At 42.3% G+C, this 24,451-nt stretch overlaps 1 protein-coding gene across 3 annotated transcripts in view; it reads right to left on the bottom strand.

The window, feature by feature from the left end:
- Positions 1-24,451, bottom strand: part of sorcs2 (sortilin-related VPS10 domain containing receptor 2) — a 963,539-nt gene that overhangs the window by 96,236 nt on the left and 842,852 nt on the right. For all 3 annotated transcript variants that reach the window (XM_070871372.1, XM_070871374.1, XM_070871375.1), the window contains exons 12-15: positions 24,295-24,371; positions 22,267-22,358; positions 18,918-19,025; positions 4,447-4,564 (exon numbers count right to left, since the gene is read on the bottom strand). In XM_070871372.1, coding sequence (XP_070727473.1) covers positions 4,447-4,564; positions 18,918-19,025; positions 22,267-22,358; positions 24,295-24,371 — 395 coding nt within the window. The remainder of the gene's footprint in view (positions 1-4,446; positions 4,565-18,917; positions 19,026-22,266; positions 22,359-24,294; positions 24,372-24,451) is intronic.

Below are 24,451 nucleotides of genomic sequence, written 5' to 3'. Positions count from 1 at the left end.
GCCTTTATTGCAAGGGGGATACCGTATAAAAGCAGAGAAGTCCTACTACAACTGTACAGGGTATTGGTGAGGCTACAACTAGAGTACTGCAGACAGTTTTGGTCTCCATATTTAAGGAGGGATATACTTGCATTGGAGGCTGTTCAGAGAAGGTTCACTCGGTTGATTCCGGAGATGAGGGGCTTGACTTATGAAGATTGGTTGAATAGGTTTGGGCCTATACTCATTGGAGTTCAGAAGAATGAGAGGTGATCTTTTCGCAGCATAATGAGAGGGCTTGACAAGGTGGATGCAGAGAGGATATTTCCACTCATAGGGGACATAGTCTAATAAGAGGCCGCCCATTTAAAATTGAGATGGAGGAATTTATTCTCTCAGAGGGTTGTAAATCTATGGAATTCTCTGCCCCAGAGAGTGATGGAGGCTGGGTCATTGAATATATTTAAGGTGGAGACAGACAGATTTTCGAGCGATCAGGGAATAAAGGGTTATGGGGAGCGGGCAGGGAAGTGGAGCTGAGTCCATGATCAGATCAGCCATGATCTTATTAAATGGCGGAGCAGGCTCGAGATGCCAGGTGGCCTACCCCTGCTCCTATTTCTTATGTTCTTTCCTTTGTTTGATAATCAGGGGACAGTACGGTGCGGTAGGGGAAAGTTGGTAGAGAACCTTTGTCTTACGGATGTTTAATGTAAAGCCCAGACCCTCGTACGCTTCAGTGAAGGTGTCAACGATGGATTGGCCTCCGAGTGTGCACAAACGCAAGCGTCGCCTGCGTACTGTAATTCAATGACAGAGGCTGGAACAACCTTGGTTCTGGACTGGAGGCGACAGAGATTGAACAATTTCCCATTCGTCCTGTAGATTGGGAATATGTATCTGAATATTGCCAATATGTATCCCTCAACATCACTGTAAACAGATGATCTGGGTCATTATCAAATTGCTGTTTGTGGGAGCTTGTTGTGCACAAATTGGCTGCCGTGTTTCCCACATTGCATCAGTGACAATACTTTAACAAAAAGAAGTACTGTAAAGTGCTTTGGGACGCCCTGAGGCCATGAAAGGTGCTATAGAAATGCAAGTTCTTTCTTTCTTTCTAGATTAGCTTGTTAAAGGTGAGATGAAGCACTGCAGCGAGGAAGATTGAGAAGAGCGTTGGTAAGATGACACAACCTTGCTTGACCCTGGTCTGCACTTGCATTGCCTCTGTGGTTGATCACGGCTTGCATGTCATCGTGAAGCAGGCAGAGAATGGTGCTAAATTTTTTGAGAACAGTTGAATTTGAGGAAGACACTCCATAATCCCTCTTGGTTGACAGAGTCAAAAGGCCTTTGTGAGGTCAAAGGCAGCCATGTATAGAGGTTGGTGCTGCTTCCTTAATTTTTCTTGAATTTGTCGAGCGGTGAAAATCATGTCTGTTGTGCTTCTTAGTGGGCAGAATCCGCATTGCGACTCTGGGAGGAGCTCTTCAGCCACTGGGAGGAGACGATTGAGGAGGATTCTTGCGATAGTTTTCCCTGTGGGCGACAGCAGGGAAACTCCTCTGTAATTACCGCAATCGGATAGTCTCCTTTCTTAAAGATGGTCACGATTACGGCATCTCCTGGCATGCTCTCCTCCTTCCAGATAAGAGAGATGAGGTCATGGATTCGCGCCAAGAGTACTTCTCCGCCATCCTTTATTATTTTGACGGGGATTCCATCTGCTCCGGAAGCCTTGTTGCTTTTCAGCTGTTGGATGGCCTTTTCAATCTCATGCCGGGCTGGGATTGTGCCGAGATAGTGGCAGGAATTTTTTGTGTACCATTGTATCTGTAGTTCAATGCTACTTAACGGTTTCCCCCTAACCCCACCTCTATGCCAGGATTAGGGAGTCACATAAAGGCTCAGGCTAGGGATTTGGACAGGGTGCAACAAAACTCAGCAGATTTAAGGAGCAACTGTGCCAAACATTCCAGTCATAGCTTATATCATCAGAACCTATTAACATTACAAGGAGCTTCTAGCAATGTATAGAGCTGAAACTGAGGCCTGTTTTGAAGGCACTTGAAAGCTAAAGCAACCTTCTGAAGTTAGACTCCTGTGAGCATGCTGGAGAGCAATGGTTTGCAATTACAGGATTTGTAGGAATACATTTTTAATAGTGATATTACCTTTATTTAATTTTATATAATTTACAGGGCAGGTTTCTCTGGGTAATGTGCTACTCCAAGCTTGATGCTGATAATTGTTCTTATTGTAATGCTGCGTGTCTGATCTAACGGAGATGAGAGTCCGTAGACTGTTTTGCATGGGACTGAAGAAAATAAACGACTGCTGGCAGAATGTGTAGCACACTAGTGTCTGGCAGTGCAAGTGTGAGGAGGAAAGCAATGGTTACAGCTTTTCTCTACATGTGGCTATACCCGTCAGTCCTGCTTAGTCAGAAGTAGCATCAGCACAAACATTTTATCAATCATTGACTACTTTTGAATCAGTCAAGTCTAGCTTTTTTTTTTAAACTGGGCTTTACAAAAATTGCTATAATAAAAACAAGACTCTTAAAAAAAAAAAAATCTGGGTTTGAGGTTACGCTTTGGCGCAATCGGCAATCCGGGCGCAAATTGTGCTCAAAATTGCGGCAGTTTTCAGAAGTTTTTTTTGCTCAAGTTGCCGCTCAAACTGATTTGTATATCAGTGAATGTAAACTCTTCCATGAACCAGCACAATCGGGCAATGTTTTAGAGCGCAATTAAAAAAAATAGTTCTGCATTAAAAAAATATTCCATGATGCATACGAATGCTGAAAATCGGTTTGTTACAAATAATAAGCATTTTTAGTCAGAGTGCCTAGTTCACCACTTATGTGACCTGATTTTAAATAACAGAAAATTACTTTTAAAAAAAACATTCAGAAATATTTCCTAGTTACATTGATGTACACTAGTCAGTTCCTTAGTAAGTTTTTAAAATGTATTTAAAAGCTTTTAAAAGTTGCCTATTGGTGTCCTGGCGCCCCCCCCCCCCGCAAAAGCTTAATTTTAAGAGGCTCCTCGAAGGCCTGCAAGCGGGCGCAGTTATTGGACACACGCATTGGTGATTAATTCAGGGTCGTGGCCAGTTTGTCGGGTGGGCCGGCTTCCAGCATGATATGTTTTAAACCAGTGCAAAAAGATTGCGGAAACATGATGTAATTCATCTCTTGCGCTTTTCTGGCCGACTTTGTGCAAAATTGGAAATATAAAAAATAAAGTTTATTTTTCATTAGCTTCATGATATGGAGGCATTAATTATTTAGATGATTACAATGGTTAATGATATTCATCAGCACACAGTAAATCTCAGAACTCAAACTACCATCCCACCACGTGCCACACCCACATCTAGTTGTGAACCTTAATGACTAACAGAAAAGTTTCTTAGATTATCGTTTCCAGTTAATTATTAGGTTATTCAGTACATTTTATATATTAATTTAGATTAAATATATAGGGGATAATTTTGACTTTGTGCAATAGTATAAAACAGGCAATAGTGATTCAGCCACACGTCATACATCTCTCCCGATTCTCATTGCCTTCAATGGAAATGAAGATCAAGAGAAATGTATAATGGGGAACTGATTCAAAATCACCCATTTTACACTATTGCCCAAAATCAAACTTACCCCTATAGAGGCTGTAATTCCATGGGCCGCACTCCCAGTATTTACAATGGGTTACACAGTTGGTACCTTCTAGAACTGGACCACTGGAGTTACATGAAACCAGGATTCAATGTTTCCTGTGGAGCTTGCAGCCATTCTGATAAAGATTCAGCTAAGTTATTGTAGGAGTCCATCAAAATGACTGAAGAATTTCAGTCCCATAGTTTAATGTATTCCTTGATGTTTGTCTATGTTTTATCCCTCCTATCATGGTCCCAGCCACAAGGATATGCAGACGACCTGTTATCAAGACTCTGTCAATGCCACTCAGCTGCCACAAGAAAGTAGATCACCTCGGCTCATAAAGGTAGGACTAACCACAATTGCTTAGTATAAACCTGACACTTAGCGCCTTGTAGCATGCTGCATTGATACTCCAAACTATCCATGTCCATTGTAATGTCTCTTATTCTGCCTATGGGGATATTGCAGCTTTTCTATTTGTTTAACACACGTTTAAGTATGAGCACGTTTAGTTTTGGGAGGGCATGCCTCAAAGGGACTAAAGTTTATCTATTTCTACCCAGCGTAAACCCACTGTTCTAGGACAGGGTCATGAGCAGATGGACTCACTCTACACGATAAAAATGAGAAAACTGCAAATATTAGAAATCTGAAATAAAACAAAAAATGCAGTAATTACACAGCCAGCCAGTCAGAATCTGTAACGGGAAAAGAGGAGTTCTGATATTTTCAGGTGTGTCCAGCATCAATTATGTATTTCCAGTATTTTTGTTTTTGTTATTTCACTACAGTACCTGGTTCATCAGGTCCCATGAGTCGTAGTCATCAGGCAGACACTGTCTGCGGAAGGACGGCCTGAAGTCCACTTTCACCAGTTCCCAGTCTGAGCGGAAGCTGATGTGACCAAAGATCCTGGAAACAGAAATAGCCGCCAGACATTTCAAACAGTTTACAAAAGAATAACTGTACAAAGTGGTGGACTCTTTGTCTTTCTGTAAAACTGGTTTTAAAAAGTGAGTGACTGGGCATCCAGCAATCCATATTTTCACACTACTGTGTTATGCTTTGAAATAAAAATAGAAGCATTTTGTTTACCAACACAACAGTTAACACATTGTGTGATAGACTTTCAAAGAAAAACGATGCAAATTCACAAAGCTGCTCAAGACATACAATGGTGCTGTAAACTGCCTTTTATGTCAATCCAATCTCTATAATCTGGTTTTAATACTGAAATGTTTTCAGTTGCAACAAACTTGCAATATCTTCCACCCTGAAGTGTGTGGGGAGGGGGAAGGTAAGGAAAACATCTGTCTATTTTCAAGCCACGGAAAGGCTGCAGAGTAACAACATTTCTGCTAAAAGCGTTTGTCCCAATTACATTTTTATTCATTCATTGTGATTTTTTTTTGTCACATTTTGTTTTGTAGAACTGGCAGGTGATTTTCTTAAGTGTACTGGAGTTGGACAAAAAAGATGTGGGAGAGGGTCTTGAGGGAGAACATAAGAACATAAGAAAAAGGAGCAGGAGTAGGCCATTTGGCCCCTTGAGCCTGCTCCGCCATTTAATAAGATCATGGCTGATATGATCATGGACTCAGCTCCACTTCCCTGCCTGCCCCCATAACCCCTTATTCCCTTATCGCTCAAAAATCTGTCTTTCTCTGCCTTAAATATATTCAATGACCCAACCTCCACAGCTCTCTGGGGCAGAGAATTCAATAGATTTACAACCCTCTGAGAGAAGAAATTCTTCCTCATTTCAGTTTTAAATGGGCAGCCCCTTATTCGGAAACTATGCCCCCTAGTTTTAGTTTCCCCTATGAGTGGAAATATCATCTCTGCATCCACCTTGTTGAGCCCCCTCATTATCTTGTATGTTTCAATAAGATCACCTCTCATTCTTCTCAACTCCAATGAGTATAGGCCCAACCTACTCAACCTATCTTCATAAGTCAACCCCCTCATCTCCAGAGTCAACCTAGTAAACCTTCTCTGAACAGTCTCCAATGCAAGTATATCCTTCCTTAAATACGGAGACCAAAACTGTACTCAGGTGTAGCCTCACCAATACCCTGTACAGTTGTAGCAGGACTTCTCTGCTTTTATACTTTATCCCCCTTGCAATAAAGGCCAACATTCCATTTGCCTTCCTAATTAATTGCAGTACCTGCATACTAACTTTTTGTGTTTCATGCACAAGGACCCCCAGGTCTCTCTGTACTGCAGCACTTCGCAATTTTTCTCCATTTAAATTAAAATTTGCTTTTCTATTTTTTCTGCCAAAGTGGATAACCTCACATTTTCCCACATTATACCCCATCTGCCAAACACTTAGCCTGTCTATATCCCTTTGCAGATTTTTTGTGTCCTCCTCCTCATAATTTGCTCTCCCACCCATCATCAGCAAACTTGGCTACATTACACTCGGTCCGTTCATCCAAGTCATTAATATAGATTGTAAATAGTTGCGGCCGCAGCCCCGATCCCTGCGGCACCCCACTAGTTACTGTTTGCCATCTGGAAAATAACCCATTTATCCCGACTCTCTATTTTCTGTTAGTTAGCCAATCCTCTATCCATGCTAATATATTACCCCCAACCCTGTGAACTTTTATCTTGTACAGTAACCTCTTATATGGCACCTTATCGAATGCCTTCTGGAAATCCAAATACACCACATCCACTGGTTCCTCTTTAACCACCCTGCTTGTTACATCCTCAAAGAACTCGAGCAAATTTGTCAAACATGATTTCCGTTTCATAAAAGCACGTTGACTCTGCTTGATTGAATCATGTTTTTCCAAATACCCTGCTGCTGCTTTCTTAATAATGGACTCCAGTATTTTCCCACGACAGATGTTAGGCTAACAGGTCTATGGTTTCCTGCTTTCTATCTGCCTCTTTTTTTCAATAGGGATGTTACATTTGCGGACTGGAGACAAGTCGGGGCTTTTCCATGCCATTGACATTTCACAGTACATCTCCTCCATATACTGTGGGTAACATTAACATGGAGAATGTGAGCATTCTGTAGCATTCTCAATATTGGCATGCTTTTTTTGAACTACATTAACGTTCCCTCTCACCTGCAACTCATCTGAAAACCGTTTTCAATAACATTGCAAGCTGCCCTTGCAATTTGACTTTTTGAAGGACTTTTGCAAATCGCCAAGCTCTTTCAGTTCAGATACTAATATCACCCGAGTGCACTTTTTCTAGATTCCACTTGGGGGAGGTAAAAACCCACAGGATACTATTACCTAAGTATGAGGCTCTGACATGACCGTCCGAGAATATTGATTGATGAAACAGATAATGAAACTTGTCCAAGCAGCGCACAGACGCTGTCTACATGCCGGGTGAGATAAATCTGCTAAACTAACATTTTCAATCTCACCCAGTCCTCCATGATTTCATATTAGTGAGGAACAGCCTCTATTTTCAGTTCAACTAATCCAATTGCAATCACAATCCCAGTCCGTTGTAGGAGTGAAAACTTGCTCCACCCAAGCGTGTCCTTCTTTTATGCTCGGTTCAACTGCAGACTACTTTGCTAAATGGAGAATTCCTCAATTTTATCAATACTCCAAGCCTGAATCGAAGCCTGCATCGTTCAAGCCCAACTGAACTAATTTGGATTTGCCGTGGGCTTGTGCTTCTCACTGTAATGGATGTTTCACTGGAGAAACTTTCAGGTTAAGGCTGATGAAAGTCCAGATTTGGATACACATTACAGTAGTGACTAGTCTTTATTCTTTATAAACAGAATGACAAAATAACTGTTAGCAATTTAGTTTTAACTATTACATGTGCTCCAATATCAAATACCCTTTCTAGGTTGTATACTTTCACATTATTTATTAGTTAACAGCGAGTTTCTTTTTCTCTTGAGTTTATGATAATGTACTTAACAAGGGCAATCCCACTGTGTGACTAACTATCAGCTGGTGACTGACTACAGCATGGATTGTCCCACTTCCCTTTTTCTCCATGCTGATGGAGACTTAGCTGAGAATGAGACAAACCTACATTTGCCACTCAATGACAAATCGCGCGAACACCCAAAAGTTCTGTGCCCCTGGGTTGTTTGTGGATTATTTAACCATCCATAAATATTAGTAATCCTGCTTTTACGTAGTGGGTCCTCTTATTTGAATCTCAATTTTGTTATAGCTATTGTAGTACAAATATCAGTACAGGTTACTCTGCTTAACAGCAAATATGCTTCAATTACAGATTTCCCCCCATTTGTTTTAAATCAACGAAAATCATGCTAGGAGTATGAGTTCTGTAATTGCCAATGTCTTGTGGTTAAATACACCAAGCATTATGTTGGAAACATGTACACTGAGGAGAGCTTAAATTCAATCGCTAGTCTCTGTTAACATAGCTGATTTCAACTGGAATTATATTAGGTGCATTATCTGTGGTCTCAGCATCTGTGGGCTGGAGGGGGAGGAGAGAGAATTAGCCAGAGCACCCAATGCTAACTGATCCCTGCTGAGAGGTGTATGAATTGGGCTCATGATAGGCAGAGCGTTTGGCTCAAGTAGACAAGATAGCATCAACTGTCTAGGCTCACACATGAAGAAAAGGACGGAAAGACAGAAAGAAAGACGGAAGGAAAGAAGCAAAGACAAAAAGACTTATATATAGCACCTTTCACACCCTCAGGACGTCCCAAAGTGCTTTACAGCCAACAAAGTATTTTTTGACGTGTAGTCACTGTTGTAATGTAGGGAAACGTGGCAGTCAATTTGCGTACTGCAAGCTCTCATGAACAGCAATGCGATAATGACCAGATAATCTGTTTTAGTGATGTTGATTGAAGGATAAATATTGGCCAGGACACCGGGGAGAACTCCACCGCTTGTCTTCGAAATAGCACCATGGGATCTTTTACATCCACCTGAGAGATTGGACAGGGCCTCGGTTTAATGTCTCATCCAAAAGATGGCACCTCCGACAATGCAGCACTCCCTCAATACTGCACTGGAATGTCAGCCTAGATTTTTGTGCTCAAGTTTCAAGGTCACCTGGCATTTCTGGAACTCTACCCCAGTCAAAGTCAGCACCTTCAAGAAAGGAGGGGCAAAACCTGGAAGCAAGAAATAATTAATTAATTAATTTGTTGCTGGAATGAGGGTGTCGCCAGCATTTATTGCCCATCCCTAATTTCCCTTGAGAAGGTGGTGGCGAGCCTCCTTCTTGAACTGCTGCCGTCCATGTGGTCCTGGCTGAACCCAAACTGAGCATCGGTGAGTAGGTTATTAGTGAACAAGTGCCTCTTGATATCACTGTCGATGACACCTTCCATCACTTTGCTGATGATTGAGAGTAGATTGAATTGTAATTGGCCGAATTGGATTTGTCCTGCTTTTTGTGGACATGACATACCTGGGCAGTTTTCCACATTGTTGGGTAGATGTCAGTGTTGTAGCTGTACAGGAACAGCTTGGCTAGAGGAACGGCTCGTTCTGGAGCACAATTTATTTCTCGTATAAGAAAGATTTTTACTTTGGCTGCAGTGCACTTTATTCCGCTCTAGTCCTGATAGTAAGCCCAATGTGGAAACCATCCATATACTAAAGGCAATTTTGATTTTTGTTAAGTTTACTGTGCCATGCTTTGTTGGCCAGGATTCTCATGCTTTTTTTCTATCCTACACCTTTTCCTTCTTCCTCCCAGGCCGCCGCTGCTGTCACATGACATTGGCTTCACAATGATGCTGCCTCTTCATTTTTCTCCTGCATTCAAGTTGCTCTGAAGCTGCTACGTGTATCAGATGTTCCAGAACTGACGTGGGAAATCCTCCTTTCATCTTCCCTCATGATGAGCCTGTTATTGGTAACTTGGTGTGTTAAATGAGTTGCGGGTTTGCGCCTACAATTAATATTTAACACACTAAGTTACAAATCTGTGGCAGTGCGTTGGTCTCCATGCAACCTGCCACTTTGCTGGCTGCTTCTTTTTTTAATCTATTCCTATCTTTTATTTTTTTGAAGAATAATATATAAATCTAAAAAGGTTATCTCCAAGCTACATGGCATATCTATGAGCCATTTTCCTCTCCGAATTAAATGGTCTGCATTATGGTCCTGATTTTTTTTTAAACCGAGCTATATTTCTCCGCCATAGAGAAGACTCTTATTCTGACCTCATTTCCCATTTCTATTCCACCAGAAATCATCTCTGACCTGTGAACTGCAACCTCTACAGCAGCAAGGGCTGCATCAAGTTGCTCCAGGGAGATTAAAAACAAGCAGATGTATCAACAAAGGGTTAAGGAACCATTTCCCATGTGACAACAGTGACTACACTCCAAAAGTACTTCACTGGCTGTAAAGCACTTTGAGAAGTCCGTTGGTCGTGAAAGGCGCTATATAAATGCAAGTCTTTCTTTCTTTTTATTACTTATTAAAAAGATAAGGATTAAGTATACAAGTTCAAGGAAATATTCCAGAGTGGAAATTCAAATTGAACTTAAAAGCCGTAACTAGTTATACTGACAATTCTGCGAAGTCCTCCTCATATATATGCTCCCCTTTCCTCTGAAAAAATATTGGGCCTGAATTTGTGGTCGGAGGCTTTCCGCGGGCGAATGCCTCCGAACCGCAAGAAAAGTACGAACCTACCTGATGGTGCCGGAGGTTCGTAGACTCACGCTCCTGGGCCTCGATGTGCACACATGCGTAAAGGCCCACGTATCCCAGGGGTGCATGCGGTTCACAAGCGCCCCTGGGATCATGTGGGCAAGGCCAACCAATTAGAAAGGGGATCTCATTATGCTTACCTGGATTTCATTTACCTATGGAATCCCCATAAGCTTAATAGGAACCACCTAAAAACACAAATTTCACACAACTTAAATCATTACATGTTCAAAATTAATTAAAATACAACTAAATTAAACATTTAATACAAAAATGTAGTGTTTGGAAAAATAAATTTAAACATTTTAAGGGGCTAAAAATAACCTATAACTAATCTTAAAGTTTTTTTTATCTTTAAATAATTAAAAACATTATTTTAATATTTATTTAAACTCTTACGCTGGTAAAAGAAGGCTCTATGCCAGCTTTTACCAGGCGTAAGACTTTCACGGGCATTCGATGGGCAAATATCCCAACTCTCCTCCAGCAAATGTCCATTTCCTGGAGATGCGGAGGATCTTATCGCAAGTTCCGGGTTTTCGCACATGCGGTAGCGCATGCGGAAACCTGCAATTTGCAGGGCACTTATGGCCACGTGCGCATCGCATGCTTGGTCATAGGCCCCAGAAAATCCAGGCCATTGTATGCGAAAGGGCTGATGACAGCAGTATAACTTTTTGAGCAGCAAGGAAACAATTAAATGAATGAGGGATTACACGTGTTCATCACCGGCACGTGTAAATTTTGTTTAGTTAAACTTAAATCTCCATTTAGAATAATCTGTCAGTGTGTAGAGATTCATTCTTTTTCATTGTTGAACCATTTGGAGATCATATCAAAATATGACCTGACTCAAATTAACACATGAGGCCATTCTGTCTGCCCGCTTTCCCATCTGTCTGTTAAAACCTGAAGTGATCTCCTCAAAGGTCTGAAAATAAACATTTTGAATACGCCTGTTGTTTAATGTTAAAAAAGGGCCCCGTTTTGAAACTTTCAGAGGGGATCGATTTTCAGGTAATTTCCGAGCCGGTTTTCGCTGGGGTTTGACTCTCCACTGCGAAAAATGGGGCGGTGAGCTCTTTTGCATCTGGGCGCGATCCTCGGGTCGGTTTTTGTGGCAACGCTTAGGAGCACTGCCAGGGAAAGCTGCGCCAAGTGTGTAACGGCTCTCATTGCCACACCAGCAGAAGTTTCGACAATCATTCCGACCCTTATGTCCCAAAACATAGCATGCAGCCCTGCCAGTGGCGGTGAGGTCGATAAACTGCAAAAAAGGTAAGTTCCAGTGTTTATTTTTTTTATATTTTTGCAGTGATTTATTTTGTAAGGGTGTTGGCAATGTTTTTTGATTGTTTTTGTGAATTTTGCAGGAGGGGTTCCCCTCCCAAGGTCTCTCTCAGCGCGCTCCCAGCCCCGCACTTTAGTTGGCGAGGTTCCTGTTTTTACACCGCAAAAGTAGTACAGGGACTCCCTTGGCACAGGGCACAAATGACAAAAGTTGCTCCACAAAGCGTAAATGTTAATCGGGCAGTAAATTTCCCGCCTCGAAAACGTAAAAGCCAAAAATCCAGCTCTAGGACTCAAAATGATCGCCAATAATATCTGTAGATCACAGTGATTTTTCAGGACACTTTACCAATCTAAATCTTAGGATGTTTTAAAAAATTTACTTATATATATAAGATTTAGATTGGTAAAGTGTTCTGAAAAAAATATATATCTATATGATTCAGTGTTATTCTAACAAACTAAAAAGCTATGAGATATTATTTTCAGAATAAGACCACTCCAAAAATGAAGCACAACTGAGTGGAATTAATAATTTCAAAGTATTAAAAAAAAACTTCACAGATGTATTTTTGAATATAGCCGTGGGGCATAGTTCTATAAATAGCTTTTGCAGTCAGAAAGAAAAGCCCCGATTTTAACACCTGAGGGGGCTGAGGTGGGCGCCCTGACCTCGGCAGCATGAGGCTTGGGCAATTTTTACATCCAGGCCTCATCTACATGTGTCTGGTCAATCTCCCACCTCAAACTGGTGGGAAGGTTTCCCTCTCCCTGGACAATGTCTGAGGCTGAACCAGACCATTCACAACCTTGACATTCTATTTGATCCTGAGCTGAGCTTTGACCCCATATCCTCTCCATCACCAAGACTGCCTAACTTCACCTCGAAAACATTGCCTGTCTCTACCCCTGCCTCAGATTACCTGCTGCTGAAACCAACATCCGTGCCTTTGTTACCTTTAGACTTAACTATTCCTTTCACCTTCCATCCTCTTGTAAACTTGAGCTCATCCAGAACTCTGCTGTCCGTATCCCAACTCGCAGAGTCCCGTTCACCCATCACCCCATTGTTCGTTGACCAGTTTTAAAATTATCAGCAGAGCATGTTAAAATTGTAGTCTGCGGCTTGGGAACAGTGCGGGATGTTGCCAGGCGAGTCCCACAGGTGATTGTTAACTGCCCTCTCACCCAGTGTCTGCTGTGTGGACAGGGTTAAAATTACCTCTTACGTGTGCTCCTGGCCAGAAACACACGAGAGAAATACAGGTGCTAATTGAGTTTACATTTGCTCCAATTCATGATTTAAAAAAAATGCAATATGACAGACATCTTACTACGGTTTTGTATTTTGTAAATACAGGTTGCTTTTTTTTCCCCCAAGTATGTTATTCTCCTGTGAAAGCCCTCTGTTTCCTCCCTCTCCTCGTTTTTGTCCCTGGGCTATGCACCTCTTCCATTGGAGATGGTGAAGAAGGTTCAAAGACTTCCTGATGGGGACCTGGTATCAAACTCCCTCCTTCTGTGCTGAGGTGCTGGCTTCTGCATATAGTGACTACATTCAGGAACTCAATGCCATTGATGACTGTACCTATGTCTCACCCCCACTCCATACAGCCACATGTAGGTTCTTCAACACATTGTGGCATGGAATGCAGGTTGTTCAGGAGCAGTCTCTTTGCACTTGGTTACCTAGACATTAGTTCCATGCTCGCATTAAACCCAATTTTGGCTGCTAAATTACATAAACTATTGATTCTTGACAACACGACATGAGCTCTGTACCTTGATGGACATTATGTATGTTAGCAATACACGTTAAGACAGAATGCACACTCTCACACAGGAACAGTCAAGACTCTGAAATGGGTGAGGGGGGGGGTGGGGGAATTATAACTTTTTCTTCACCAACTAAAGATTATTGCAATATCTGCTCTCCTCCCCCCAACCCTCAGTGGAAAAGTTTTCCCATTCATAAGACAAATTTTCTTCAAAGACTATACAAATGATCCTGAAAACTGTAATGTGTCACAAATAAACTTAGGCCCACGAACTAGCAGCACAACACAGACGTCAGCACAACCCGTGACCACTCAAGATCTTCAACCAATCTCACAAGAAAATAAGCTCAAAAAGCACCATCGCACTTCAAAATGTGATGTCTGGCAATTAACACACTGTAATTATAAAACTAAAAAGGGTAATTATCAGCCCCAGGGCTTCACACACAACTGAAGTATGCAAAGAGCGCACCTTGTGTAGATCAGACGACAGGCTACAGGATATTTTATCCACATCCCTACAGATGGCAGCATATGTGCAGTTTAATTTTAAAAAGAAATGGATGAGATTCGATTCAATTGGATGTTTGAACACAATGCTGACAAACAGGCAGAGAATCCAATACCAGAGATAACACAAGACATGAGTATTCAGAGATAACTGCACGGGCCAGGTCCTGCCGGACTGAGGCCGTGCAAGGTCTCGTCCTGCCACAGTCCAACCTCGAATCATTTTGACAACGATTTTAATGGAAGCCTTTCAGCCAGTCAATCTTTCACTCTGCTTAGGTCGGGCATAGCATCTTCCTTTGAAGATTACGGTTATCATTTACCTGAAACACACTGTTTATTGTTCTTTTTTTTAAAAAACAAAAATCCTTTTTGAAAACCAGAAAGGCTCATTGTGATGGTGCATTTTGCTGATGGCAGTATTTTAAGCTTTACTATCTGCTGGTTCAAGATTTGTGACTGACCGAGAAAATGCACTGTAACAGTACGTAGACCAGATAGAATAGCTTATGTAAAGGTTAGTTTATAGTAGTAGTAAGGGTTAAATAGAATTCAATCAGTCTCCAGACACAGAGATACAGGGACCAGCAGTTAGGTGTGAGATGATGAGAGCGTGGAACATTAATTATTGGACTAGTGCCAGTATGTGGAGAACCAGGAGGGAGTATCAAAGAAGAATAGGGCTCTCTGTAATAAATAACGAAGCGAGATAAGGAAGTGAAGGTCATCAAAGATAGATGCAGTCACTCAGGGTTGCAGAATGTCTGCAAATAAACAAACTGGTCCCAATATTAATGTGAGGGTGGCTTCTGAGCGGGGGAGGGGGGGGGGGCGTGGGAACGGAGTGTGGAATTGTGTGGGCGAAGTGCGGAAGTCAAGTCAGGGCGACAGATTCTCCAATTTCAGCTTGATTGAGGCAATAAATTTTGACTTCCAAGTTTCGCGTCTCCAAGCTATGCAGCGGGCATAATCACAACACTATTTAAAGGGACAATGTAGAAATGGAGTTTGGAGGAGGCAGAAGGTGTTCAGAATGGATGCACAGTGAGCAAGAGCAGAATCCAGATTTAATGATGCATCCCTGGAATTACTGCTGGATGCAGTCAGGAGCAGGAGGGACATCCATTTCTCTGTGGCCTTCACCAGAAGGAATGGTTGGAGGTGGCTGAGGAGGTAAGCAGCAGGAGCATTGTGCCCCAATCTTGGATGTAATGAAGGAAGCGGTTTAATGACCTAACCAGATCAACAAAGATGAGTACATTTGCTGATTCACCTTAATCCTGTGTTTTAAGACCCTACTTTCACTCTCACTTGCCAAGAGTACTCCATCACATCACTCCTCACACCCATTCAACTTTCAGCAGCACCCAGCCTTCACCTTCTATGCACTTCATCATTTCCCCATTTATCCATCCACCTTTGCCACTCACCCCAATCTTTATGCAATATGATGCATCTGTCTCATAGTCACCCTCACCAAATGTACTGCATCCATCGGGCGAATACGTGACCTTCAGTCACTCACAGGTCTGTCTCAATGCATAATCCTCTTCAAGCTCTGCTCAGCTGGACACAGATGCTATTGTTGGGAAGGAGAATGCTAGAGGTGCATCAGCAACTTAGCCAGGTACTGACAGATGGCCACACACACTCTCCACAATAGCAGGGCAGATGGAGGAGTCCAGCTCGATCACTAGTGGACTGATGGCACAGGGAATTACGAGAATGTCTGCCATGGAGAGATTGGTCACCTCCATGGAGCTTTAAGCACAACTCTCAAACAAGTCGATGCAAGCCTTTAGCATGGCCGTGCAGACTTTGGATACCAACAATTCTGCTGCCTTAGACAGGATTACAGATATCTCATCCGTGACCTTACAATATGTCACTGATCTTCACCAAGTTGTAGGAGTGATTTGGTCTTGGCCCAGGATAGGGATGATGGCGAAAGGGGATAGGAGAGTGGGAACTCCACTCAAATAGCTTCCGCTTTTCACCCATTGCGCCCCCCTCACCCAGGACCTGACATCCAGACACATCTCCCGATGGCCTAGTCTGCCCCTGCATAAGAGCAGGTGGAACAGTCTTTGGTGGGGCCCTCAGGGGCTCCAAAACCCAGAGGGCATAGACCAAAAACATCTTAGCAGTCAGGGCAGGGATCTAAGCAGCCTTCCTCTATCACTGCTGAAGTCACATGGGATACACCACGTAGAAGCAGTAGCAAGCGTAAGAAAAAGCTATTGTAATTCAGCAAGGCACATGGGTGTTTGACAAAATGCTATATTGTTAAGTTTCCTTTTCTTATAACATATAACATTTATTGCTTGGCACCACTTCCACGTCTTGCCCATTATTGCCTCCCAAGTGTCATCTCGCCTTGCAGTAGTTTCATGATGAATGTCAATACATGACAGAACCCATTGGGCGACTGTACAATCGCTGGATGCGTGGTTGAAAGAATTTGGTGCAAAGGGAGTGGCGGGGTTTGGGTGCTTGGGTTGCCGATGGTGGTGGGAGCGGGCCAGAGGATTTCATTTGTGATGTTTTCCTGTGTGAGCCAACATTAAGCTGAACCTTTGTTAGGGCATCCCTGGCAGCAATGTATGGAGCTGGTCTGGTTATGGGTGCCCCATCTTCATCTTCCTCCACCTCCTTCAAGTTCTCCCCATCCGAAGATGAATGATGAGCCACTTCGTCTTCCACCATCTACAATCCTCTCTGCTTGCAATATTGTGCAGGTCGCAGACCACCACTATTATCCTGGGCACCCGGGCTGACGAGTACTGAAGGGCGCCTCCAGACCTATCTAGGCACTTGCAGCACATCTTCAACATGCCGATGGCTTGCTCAATGACACACATGATGGTCATGTGGCTCTCATTGTAGCGCTCCTGCACCTCATTGGTGGGGTTCCTCACACGTGTCATGAGCCAAGTTTGAAGGAGGCATACCTTGCCTCCTGCGAGCCAGCTCTGAATTCTGTTTCCTGGAACAAAAAGGTCTGGAATGTTGGACTGCTGCATTATGAAAGCAACATGATAGCTCTCAGGGAATCTGGCACATACCTGCATGAACCTCTTTTTGTGGTTGCAAACCAGCTGTGCATTGATAGAATAATATCCCTTGCGGTTGATGAAAACTCCTGGTTGCTGTGGTGGTGCTCGGATTGTCACGTGTGCAATCAATGGCACCCCATACCTGTGGGAAACCAGCCAGAAAAGCGAAACAGAGTGCCCACTTATTTTGGCTATTGTCATCACAGGGGAAGTTTGTATAACTCCCAATCCTGGCTAATAATCCATCCGTCACCTGCCTTATGCATTTATGTGTAGCGGACTACAAAACCCTCGATTGGTCTTCGGTAGCACCCTGGAAGGAACCCGAGGCAAAAAGAATTGAGGGTGGTGTTGACTTTCACAGCTATTGGTAATGAGTGGCCGTCAGTTCCAGCAGAGAACAGGTCTTCTTCTAGAAGGTTTTAGATGGCTGTGAGTTCCTGAAATCACAACCTCAGCCTGCGGGAGCACTGCTCTTCCAAGAGGTCAAGGAAGCTGAGCATCTGTCTGTACAGCGTGTTATGCGGGTAATGCCTCCTGTGACCTCGGCCCCTCTCCAGAGCACCTCCCTCCTGTGCCCTTCCTGATCCCACCACAGCATGTCGTTGTTGCCATAGATGGTTATGTTCTTCCTCTTCAGATGTACTGTCAAAAATATTGTCAAGGTGGCCCCCATCCTGCTGGTGTCTGTTTGAAAGTCTGCAAAGTTCTCCCATCTCTGTACGGTGACAAGAACTCTCTGCTAAACATCTGCCAGCGAGAACTGACAAAGCAGCTGTAAGAACTAAGCAGTTCATTAGTTTGGGCTATCTGAAGCTGATATACCCCTATGAAGTGCAGCTGTAAATCGCCTCCTTTTTGCTGGCCAGCCTAGGAAACCCGTGCTGAAGACGTTAAATGTAAAGGTCAGTGAAATTCAATTTAAACAGACCTAATTAACATCTCATAAGGACATTAATTGCTGTGATAATTACTCGCCCACCTGCACTAATTAAAGTCCCAAATACAGAGAGCAGGTTATTCGCACACGTCCAAACACGCCTCCGTTAAACCTGGAAGTGGGCACGTTAGTACCGGGTTGCGGTCGCAATCCAAAAGTCAATTATTTTAACTGCCCATCCGCCCCCCAACCCACCCATTCTTGGGGGTTAATAGTCCCCCCATAGTAACACTAATGAGCATGTGTGTATAGGGGGAAGAAATCCATGCGTATGCTGACGCATTGACTTATTAGCAATGCACTAACCACACATACTACAAACGCAAAATGAGTGTTTATATTAATAAAAATTATCAGATGTCTCTCTCTATTTCTTGAGCCCACATGCCTATGCCTATATCATAAGGGAAGGATAGTGAGTATTCTAAACCCAACATGTATCAGTTTAAAACACAGAACTGCCCTGTTTATGAGCTCTCGATATCTCTCGAATACTTCATGAAATGGCCATGGTTCACACATTTCATGAATTTTCAAAGGATTAAGAAAAACAATTTTTTTATCAGCAGACTAAACAGAAACTAGAGGAAATTAGTTTTAGAAAATTATCACAACTGCAATATTGCATGAAAAGTTTGTATACCACTGAACTGTGCCTTGTGTTTTTTAAAATGAAATGCAATTACAATTTTTCAGTACCGAATCCAAAAGGCACTACATGCATTGTGACTGATGCTCAACATATCAGCAACAAGTGTTCCAGTTTAACAATCATTTACTATCAGTGTACATTGTTACAATCTACCATCACTATTCTCCCTGTAATGGAACAGAGCTAAGTTTGTCTCTCACACAGTTTAAGCAATGGAGCACATCAGCACACAGTATAGTGACAAATTACATTCACACCTTCAGTTGAATAATTGAAAAACTAACTTCTTACCCCAAAGGAGAAATTTTCAGGTCAGACTGCAAAACATCCATATCAGTATTAGCTTTGGAAACATAACAAGTGTCATCTATTGATATACTCACGTCATAACTAGTGTTTCGTCCCCTGGTTCACTCAGTAGCCCATCTACAAAGACAGAAGTGCTGGTGAAATTGTGCGTTGTCCAAGTATGTCCTTCATCTACACTGAACCTAGGCAGAAAACCAACAGAAAGCATTTCATCCATTCAGTTCACACTTAGGAAAGTAATATTACCAACTGCAATGCTTCACATGATCTCATAATATTTTCCAATACGTAGGCTACAATTAAAAGTCTATTCTTGCAGGTATAAAAATATTCTATGATGTTAGACTTGAAGGTATATTCAGTTCATGTTTTAAATCACTTAGTGAATAAGGGCTCAATTTTCCCCAATGCTGTTTTTTGGCGTAATGCAAGAGTTACGCCCGTTTTTTTTGGCCCCGACTACTCCAAAAAAAATAACTTGCAAGTTTCCCCATTCTATTTTTGAAAGTGGCGCCGAACAGCCTGTCCTTTAGCTTCAGGGGGTGGAGCCTAATGTCTGCGCCAAAAAACCGATGCTCCCCCTTCTACGCGGGAAAAAAAAGGACTACTGGCGAAGTCAATAGATGCCACACCCACTCATATCCAACCAATAATATATGATAGATGATTGATAAAAGTGTTCTCTAAATAATGATGGCCTCATGAGAATCATTGCAATGCAGAATTTGGTCATGGTCAGGAAATGTGATGTCTGTGATGATTTTGATTGCAGTGGTGCTTTTGTTGTGCAAATCCTGTAAGAAGCATTGGAATCACCTTGTGACCCTAGCACCTCCTTCTCCTCTAATAGCCTCATTTATGTTTTGTAGCTCAGCCGGCAGCACGGCCCCATGCAACATCACCAAGCCCAGAAGGTGGGGGTGCGGGGCCGGACTCGTCGGACGATCGTGCAGCTGGTGCTGAGGAGCTCTGATTGTCGCCCGTGGACCTGCAGGGTGCCTTCTCCATGGAAACAGTGCCGACTTTGAGGAGCGTGCATTGCCAAGCTCCATAATGCATTCAACACCGATTGCATCTAGTGCTCCTGCGGCCATGCCCTCCTCCACCGTGGAGGGAGCGGGCCCAAGCACCTTGCCGCAGGGCACCCGAGGTGTCTCCATGACGGCGCTGAGGTTGGTTCGATGCAGAAGGTCTGTTCCATGAGCAGCAGATCTGAGCGGGGACATGGCACACTTGTCCAGGAGGAGTGTTGAGATAGGTCAGCAGATCTTCCAGACAATGGGGGCCATATCCCAACAGCTGGCCAGTATGTCTGCCACCATGACCGAGTACGTGCCATGGATGGCGGAGGTCCTGGAGGTGATAGCCAGGAACACTGGAGGCAGAGGGCTCCCAGTGGTCCCGGAGCATGGCACTGCATCCCAAGGTGCCGCACCCCCATTGCCAATAACACGAGAGTTAGGAGGAAGATCTTGCTTCTGGCTCGGAGCATGTTCCCGGCTCGGAGCATGTTCCCACCTCGGGACCTCCTCTCCCATATCCGGCCAACCAGCAGTTCTGCCTTCACCCCCCCCCCCCCCCCCACAATGAAGCAGTGCCTAAGGAGCTCCTCGGCAAGGTGGCTTGGAGTAAGGAGGGGAAGGGAAAGGGGTAGAGGTGGGGAGGAGAAGCAGGGTGGGGGGGAAGGAAAGTGAGGTGCATGGCTGCAGGAGTTGTATTGGTCACAGTATTTTTATGTTGTGGTTGCTATTTTGTTGGGAGGTTTGTGGGGTGGGGGGTACCTTGTTTTTTTGCATTTGTGTTCTTTGATTATGAAGTTTTGTTTGAAATGTGAACACTTTTAAGAATGATATAAATGTCATCAATTTGTTGTGGGCTGGGATGGGGTGGGGTGTTTTTTTTACAGTTCTAATTATGATTTTATATAAATGTTCTCATTAAATGTTTTTTATTTCACATAACCTTGTTGTGCATTGTCTCAGATAAGATCGCTTCTCCCTGTAAGTGTGTGGGGTGTAAGTTCTTGTCCTCCTCCTCAGTGTGCCACCTCTTTGACTGGGTACATAATACTCTTGAATATACCTTCTGCCATCTCTAGTCTGCAGCATGTGCGTAGTCATCAAGACAGGCTGAGAAATTATAGGACCCATTACAATCACAATCAGTATTATACCTATTGTTCACAAACAATAAATTTACCTACTAAAACACCTAAAATAGATTCAAATAGTCCACAGTATGATGAGATGTTTGTTCAGATGTTCAAATCACCTTAAAAGAACTGCACAGTACATCAAAACTCTTCAGAACTTGAAGTAGCCTTTTATATGAACCGACCTCCGATTTACAACATGGCGTCCATACCGCAGGGTTTAGTTCAGGTGAGAGCAACTTTTTCTCAGAGGGTTTTTCGGCAAGTGATATGTTCGGCGATATGTGGCCGAGGTGCTGAAAGTAACACTCGGCGATATTATGGGTGTTAGTTTCGCCCATTCTGATCTTTACGGCAAAAAAAAGTGGGCGGGCGGTATTATTAATTTTCGCCGTTAACTATGTGCCGAAAGTAAAGATGGGCGATAAGTGAGCAATACATGGGCGTTAGTTTCCATTTTGTTGCTAAATGGGCAATATCTGGGCGTTAAAATGGACGTTAAATGGGCGGTATCGATGCAAAAAAAGTGGAAAGTCTAGGCCCAAATGTTAAGCATCTGGTCCATTAAAACCCATAGATCTCTTTGAACTTCACCCATAGCAACTCAACACTATTAATGGAGCATTTATGTCACCCATTTTTTCTTTCAATGCTTTTACCCTTGTCTATATTAAATTTAATCTGCAATTGTTCCATCCACTTTCTAGTTCCCAAGCTGCTTGTTCAGATTTAACTGTCCCCCAATTTTAGTATCTCAGTGAATTTTACTATTTTGCATTGAGCTTCTGAATCAAAGTTATTAACGTAAATTAGAAACAATAAAAGTCCCAATGTTGAGGACTCCACTCAATACTTCATCCCTGACATAAATTCTCTAAAAAGTAATTGCTGCTTCTTACCCTTAAGCCAGTGAATTTCTTATCCATTCCCATTTTATCTTGGATCCCCACTGCTTTAAACTTGTGTATGGAATGTTGTCAAAATGCTTTCTGGAAGTCAAGCAACACCCAATATTGTTGTAAGAATAATTGGTCTGCAGTTGCTTGGGTCTGTTTTGCTATCCTTTTTGAAATAGGCAATACGTTAGTCTGTTTTCAATTAGAATTGCCTTAGCATATACTGAATCTTAATGGTCTGATTTTAAGTCAGGCCATCTCTGAAATCATATAAAATTCTTAAGTAATTTGTTTAGAAGAGCTGTGTTTAAGAAATCAGTGACTGTGTTATTGATATTGAAATCGCCACTGTGACTCAAATTTACAATTCCTTACTTTAGTATCTTCAGAGGGATGGAGGTGTCCTTGATAGCAACAATAACACCACCATGGTCAAGGTACAGAATGTGATGCTCTTCCTCAAACACCTGAAGGAAATAACAAAAATGAATCAGTCAGAGTATTAGGATCCTTATTGAGCCTTATGCAGTTTACATTCCTAACTCTGAAAACAAAACCGTCTTCAATAAAATTGGAATTTAATCCATGGAGACAAAAATGAACTGCAGGGCTGATGCAACTCGAAATAAAATAAACTCTTATTTTTTAAATTGGTCTGTGCACCTAGGGTTAAATGGAAATATATTTCCTCACCCTTCAAAACTGTTTTATTAATATTCCTTTTTATTCGGTCCACCTCACCATGCTCCATTCTCCAACCGGGTCAGTGGGCATGTGACTGACTTTGTTAATGCAATTTTGCAACTGCCCATCATGAAGTTCCGGAAAGTGGCCCAGTTTCAATCATCCTCCAATTTTCCCTCTCTCATTGTTTTCTATGGTGAAGTACTTTGTTTGGAACAGATGGACTGCCAGAGCTGATGAGCTCACTGTGCTTGGGGAATTGTGATCATGCAACTATTCCGTGACACAGGTCATTAGTTTACCAACATGCTGCACAACCAAGCCACCATGAATTAAGAGCTAATTATTGTCTGAAAGGAAAAGCAAAATATACAGCTGACTGAAAGTAATGGTGTGTCTATAGGAAACTGAGAAAATTACATCAGTTTATCTCCTATTTACAATGGAATGACAGCAATTACTCCTGACAACTGAAGATTACATACAAAACACATCTTAAAACCACTTACATTCTGTATTTTTAATTGTTTTTTATTCCTTTCATTGTTGGAGAACTTCAAGAAAATGAATCAAAAAGCAAATGATTGAATCGTATTTGTAATTGTCATCGTGAATGTAAAATATAAGTTAAATTAGCATTTTCAGCATGAAGTAAAATCTTTTATCAGTTCTCTGCTTTATGTTAATAGCAGCCATTTTATGATGGTCACCTTGTGATTTAATTTATCTTAAAATCACTGATCTAGGTCAAACAAGAATCTGAATTTCGTCGAATCACACAAAGGCTGTTTGACATTCTTTTGTCTCCACTCTTGTCCCAAAGCCTGCACCCATTTGCACACACAATGAAAATCTGACAGTTCATCTGCACCAATCCGCCACGCACATTGGGAAATAGAAAAAAAGTTAAAAGATCGATTTCATGGTCCATAGTTTTGATTTTTCTCTTTTTTCACTTCACAGTAATGGGAGGTATAATATCTGTCAGTGGGAAGCAATCAGAAAAGGATTTTAAAAAAGCAGTTGGAATTTTCTCCTAAAATAAAAATGACTCCAAAAGCTCATGGCTACTGGAAGCAACAACAGACAGAGAAGACAAAGCAGCCGAACATGGAGGCACCGCGAGTTGGTTTAAGGGTTTTGTACATATTTTCTCAGTGCTCGTTAACAGCATTTTTTTCTTCTTCCCATCATTGAGTGTAGTAGGCGTCTTGTCGAATTGAAAACAGAGAGGAGTTCTATTCATGCGGGGTGCCACTACTGGGGCATTCATCAACGAATGAGTGCCCACCCTTAAAATTAGCCCCCTACGGGCAATTTTTAAAAAGGAGCAGCAATTGTTCTTCCTAATATGCGAATTAGCCTCGTGTTCTTTCATACTAATATGGTTGTCAGTGGCTAATGCCTAGCTGGTAGCTTCCCAAGCCAATTATATGAGTGTTAGCTATAACTTCCAAACATGGATGAAGATTTTATGATAAACATACTTTGAATGAAAAACACAAATGCAAGAATATTGAATATAAAGGAAAACAATAATTTTACACGCTTTATTGAAGCTACAGATTGGTTTGAATTATGAAACACTCTTTACACAGTGAGAACCAAAAGTCCGAATGACAGTCACAAAAAAACATTAGCATAAAGTGGTCAATGTATCAATGGCAAAAGCAGAACAGTTTAAGCCGCAGCACAAAATGCTAGGTTTAGTTTACTCGCCTGCCTCCATGTATTGCCACAGTCGGAGGTTATGTACATATCGTCCTTGTACTCAACCAGCTGGGCACCTAGGTTTCCTAAGAGACAAGAAGTCATTCTTTTATATTATATAAAGACAAAAACAGTGTTAAGCAGATGTGTACATATTGCTATTACA

Source organism: Pristiophorus japonicus, chromosome 2 (assembly GCF_044704955.1).
Source record: "Pristiophorus japonicus isolate sPriJap1 chromosome 2, sPriJap1.hap1, whole genome shotgun sequence".
In the NCBI taxonomy this organism is placed as follows: domain Eukaryota; kingdom Metazoa; phylum Chordata; class Chondrichthyes; family Pristiophoridae; genus Pristiophorus; species Pristiophorus japonicus.
This window is presented reverse-complemented; position numbering and strand designations above follow the sequence as displayed.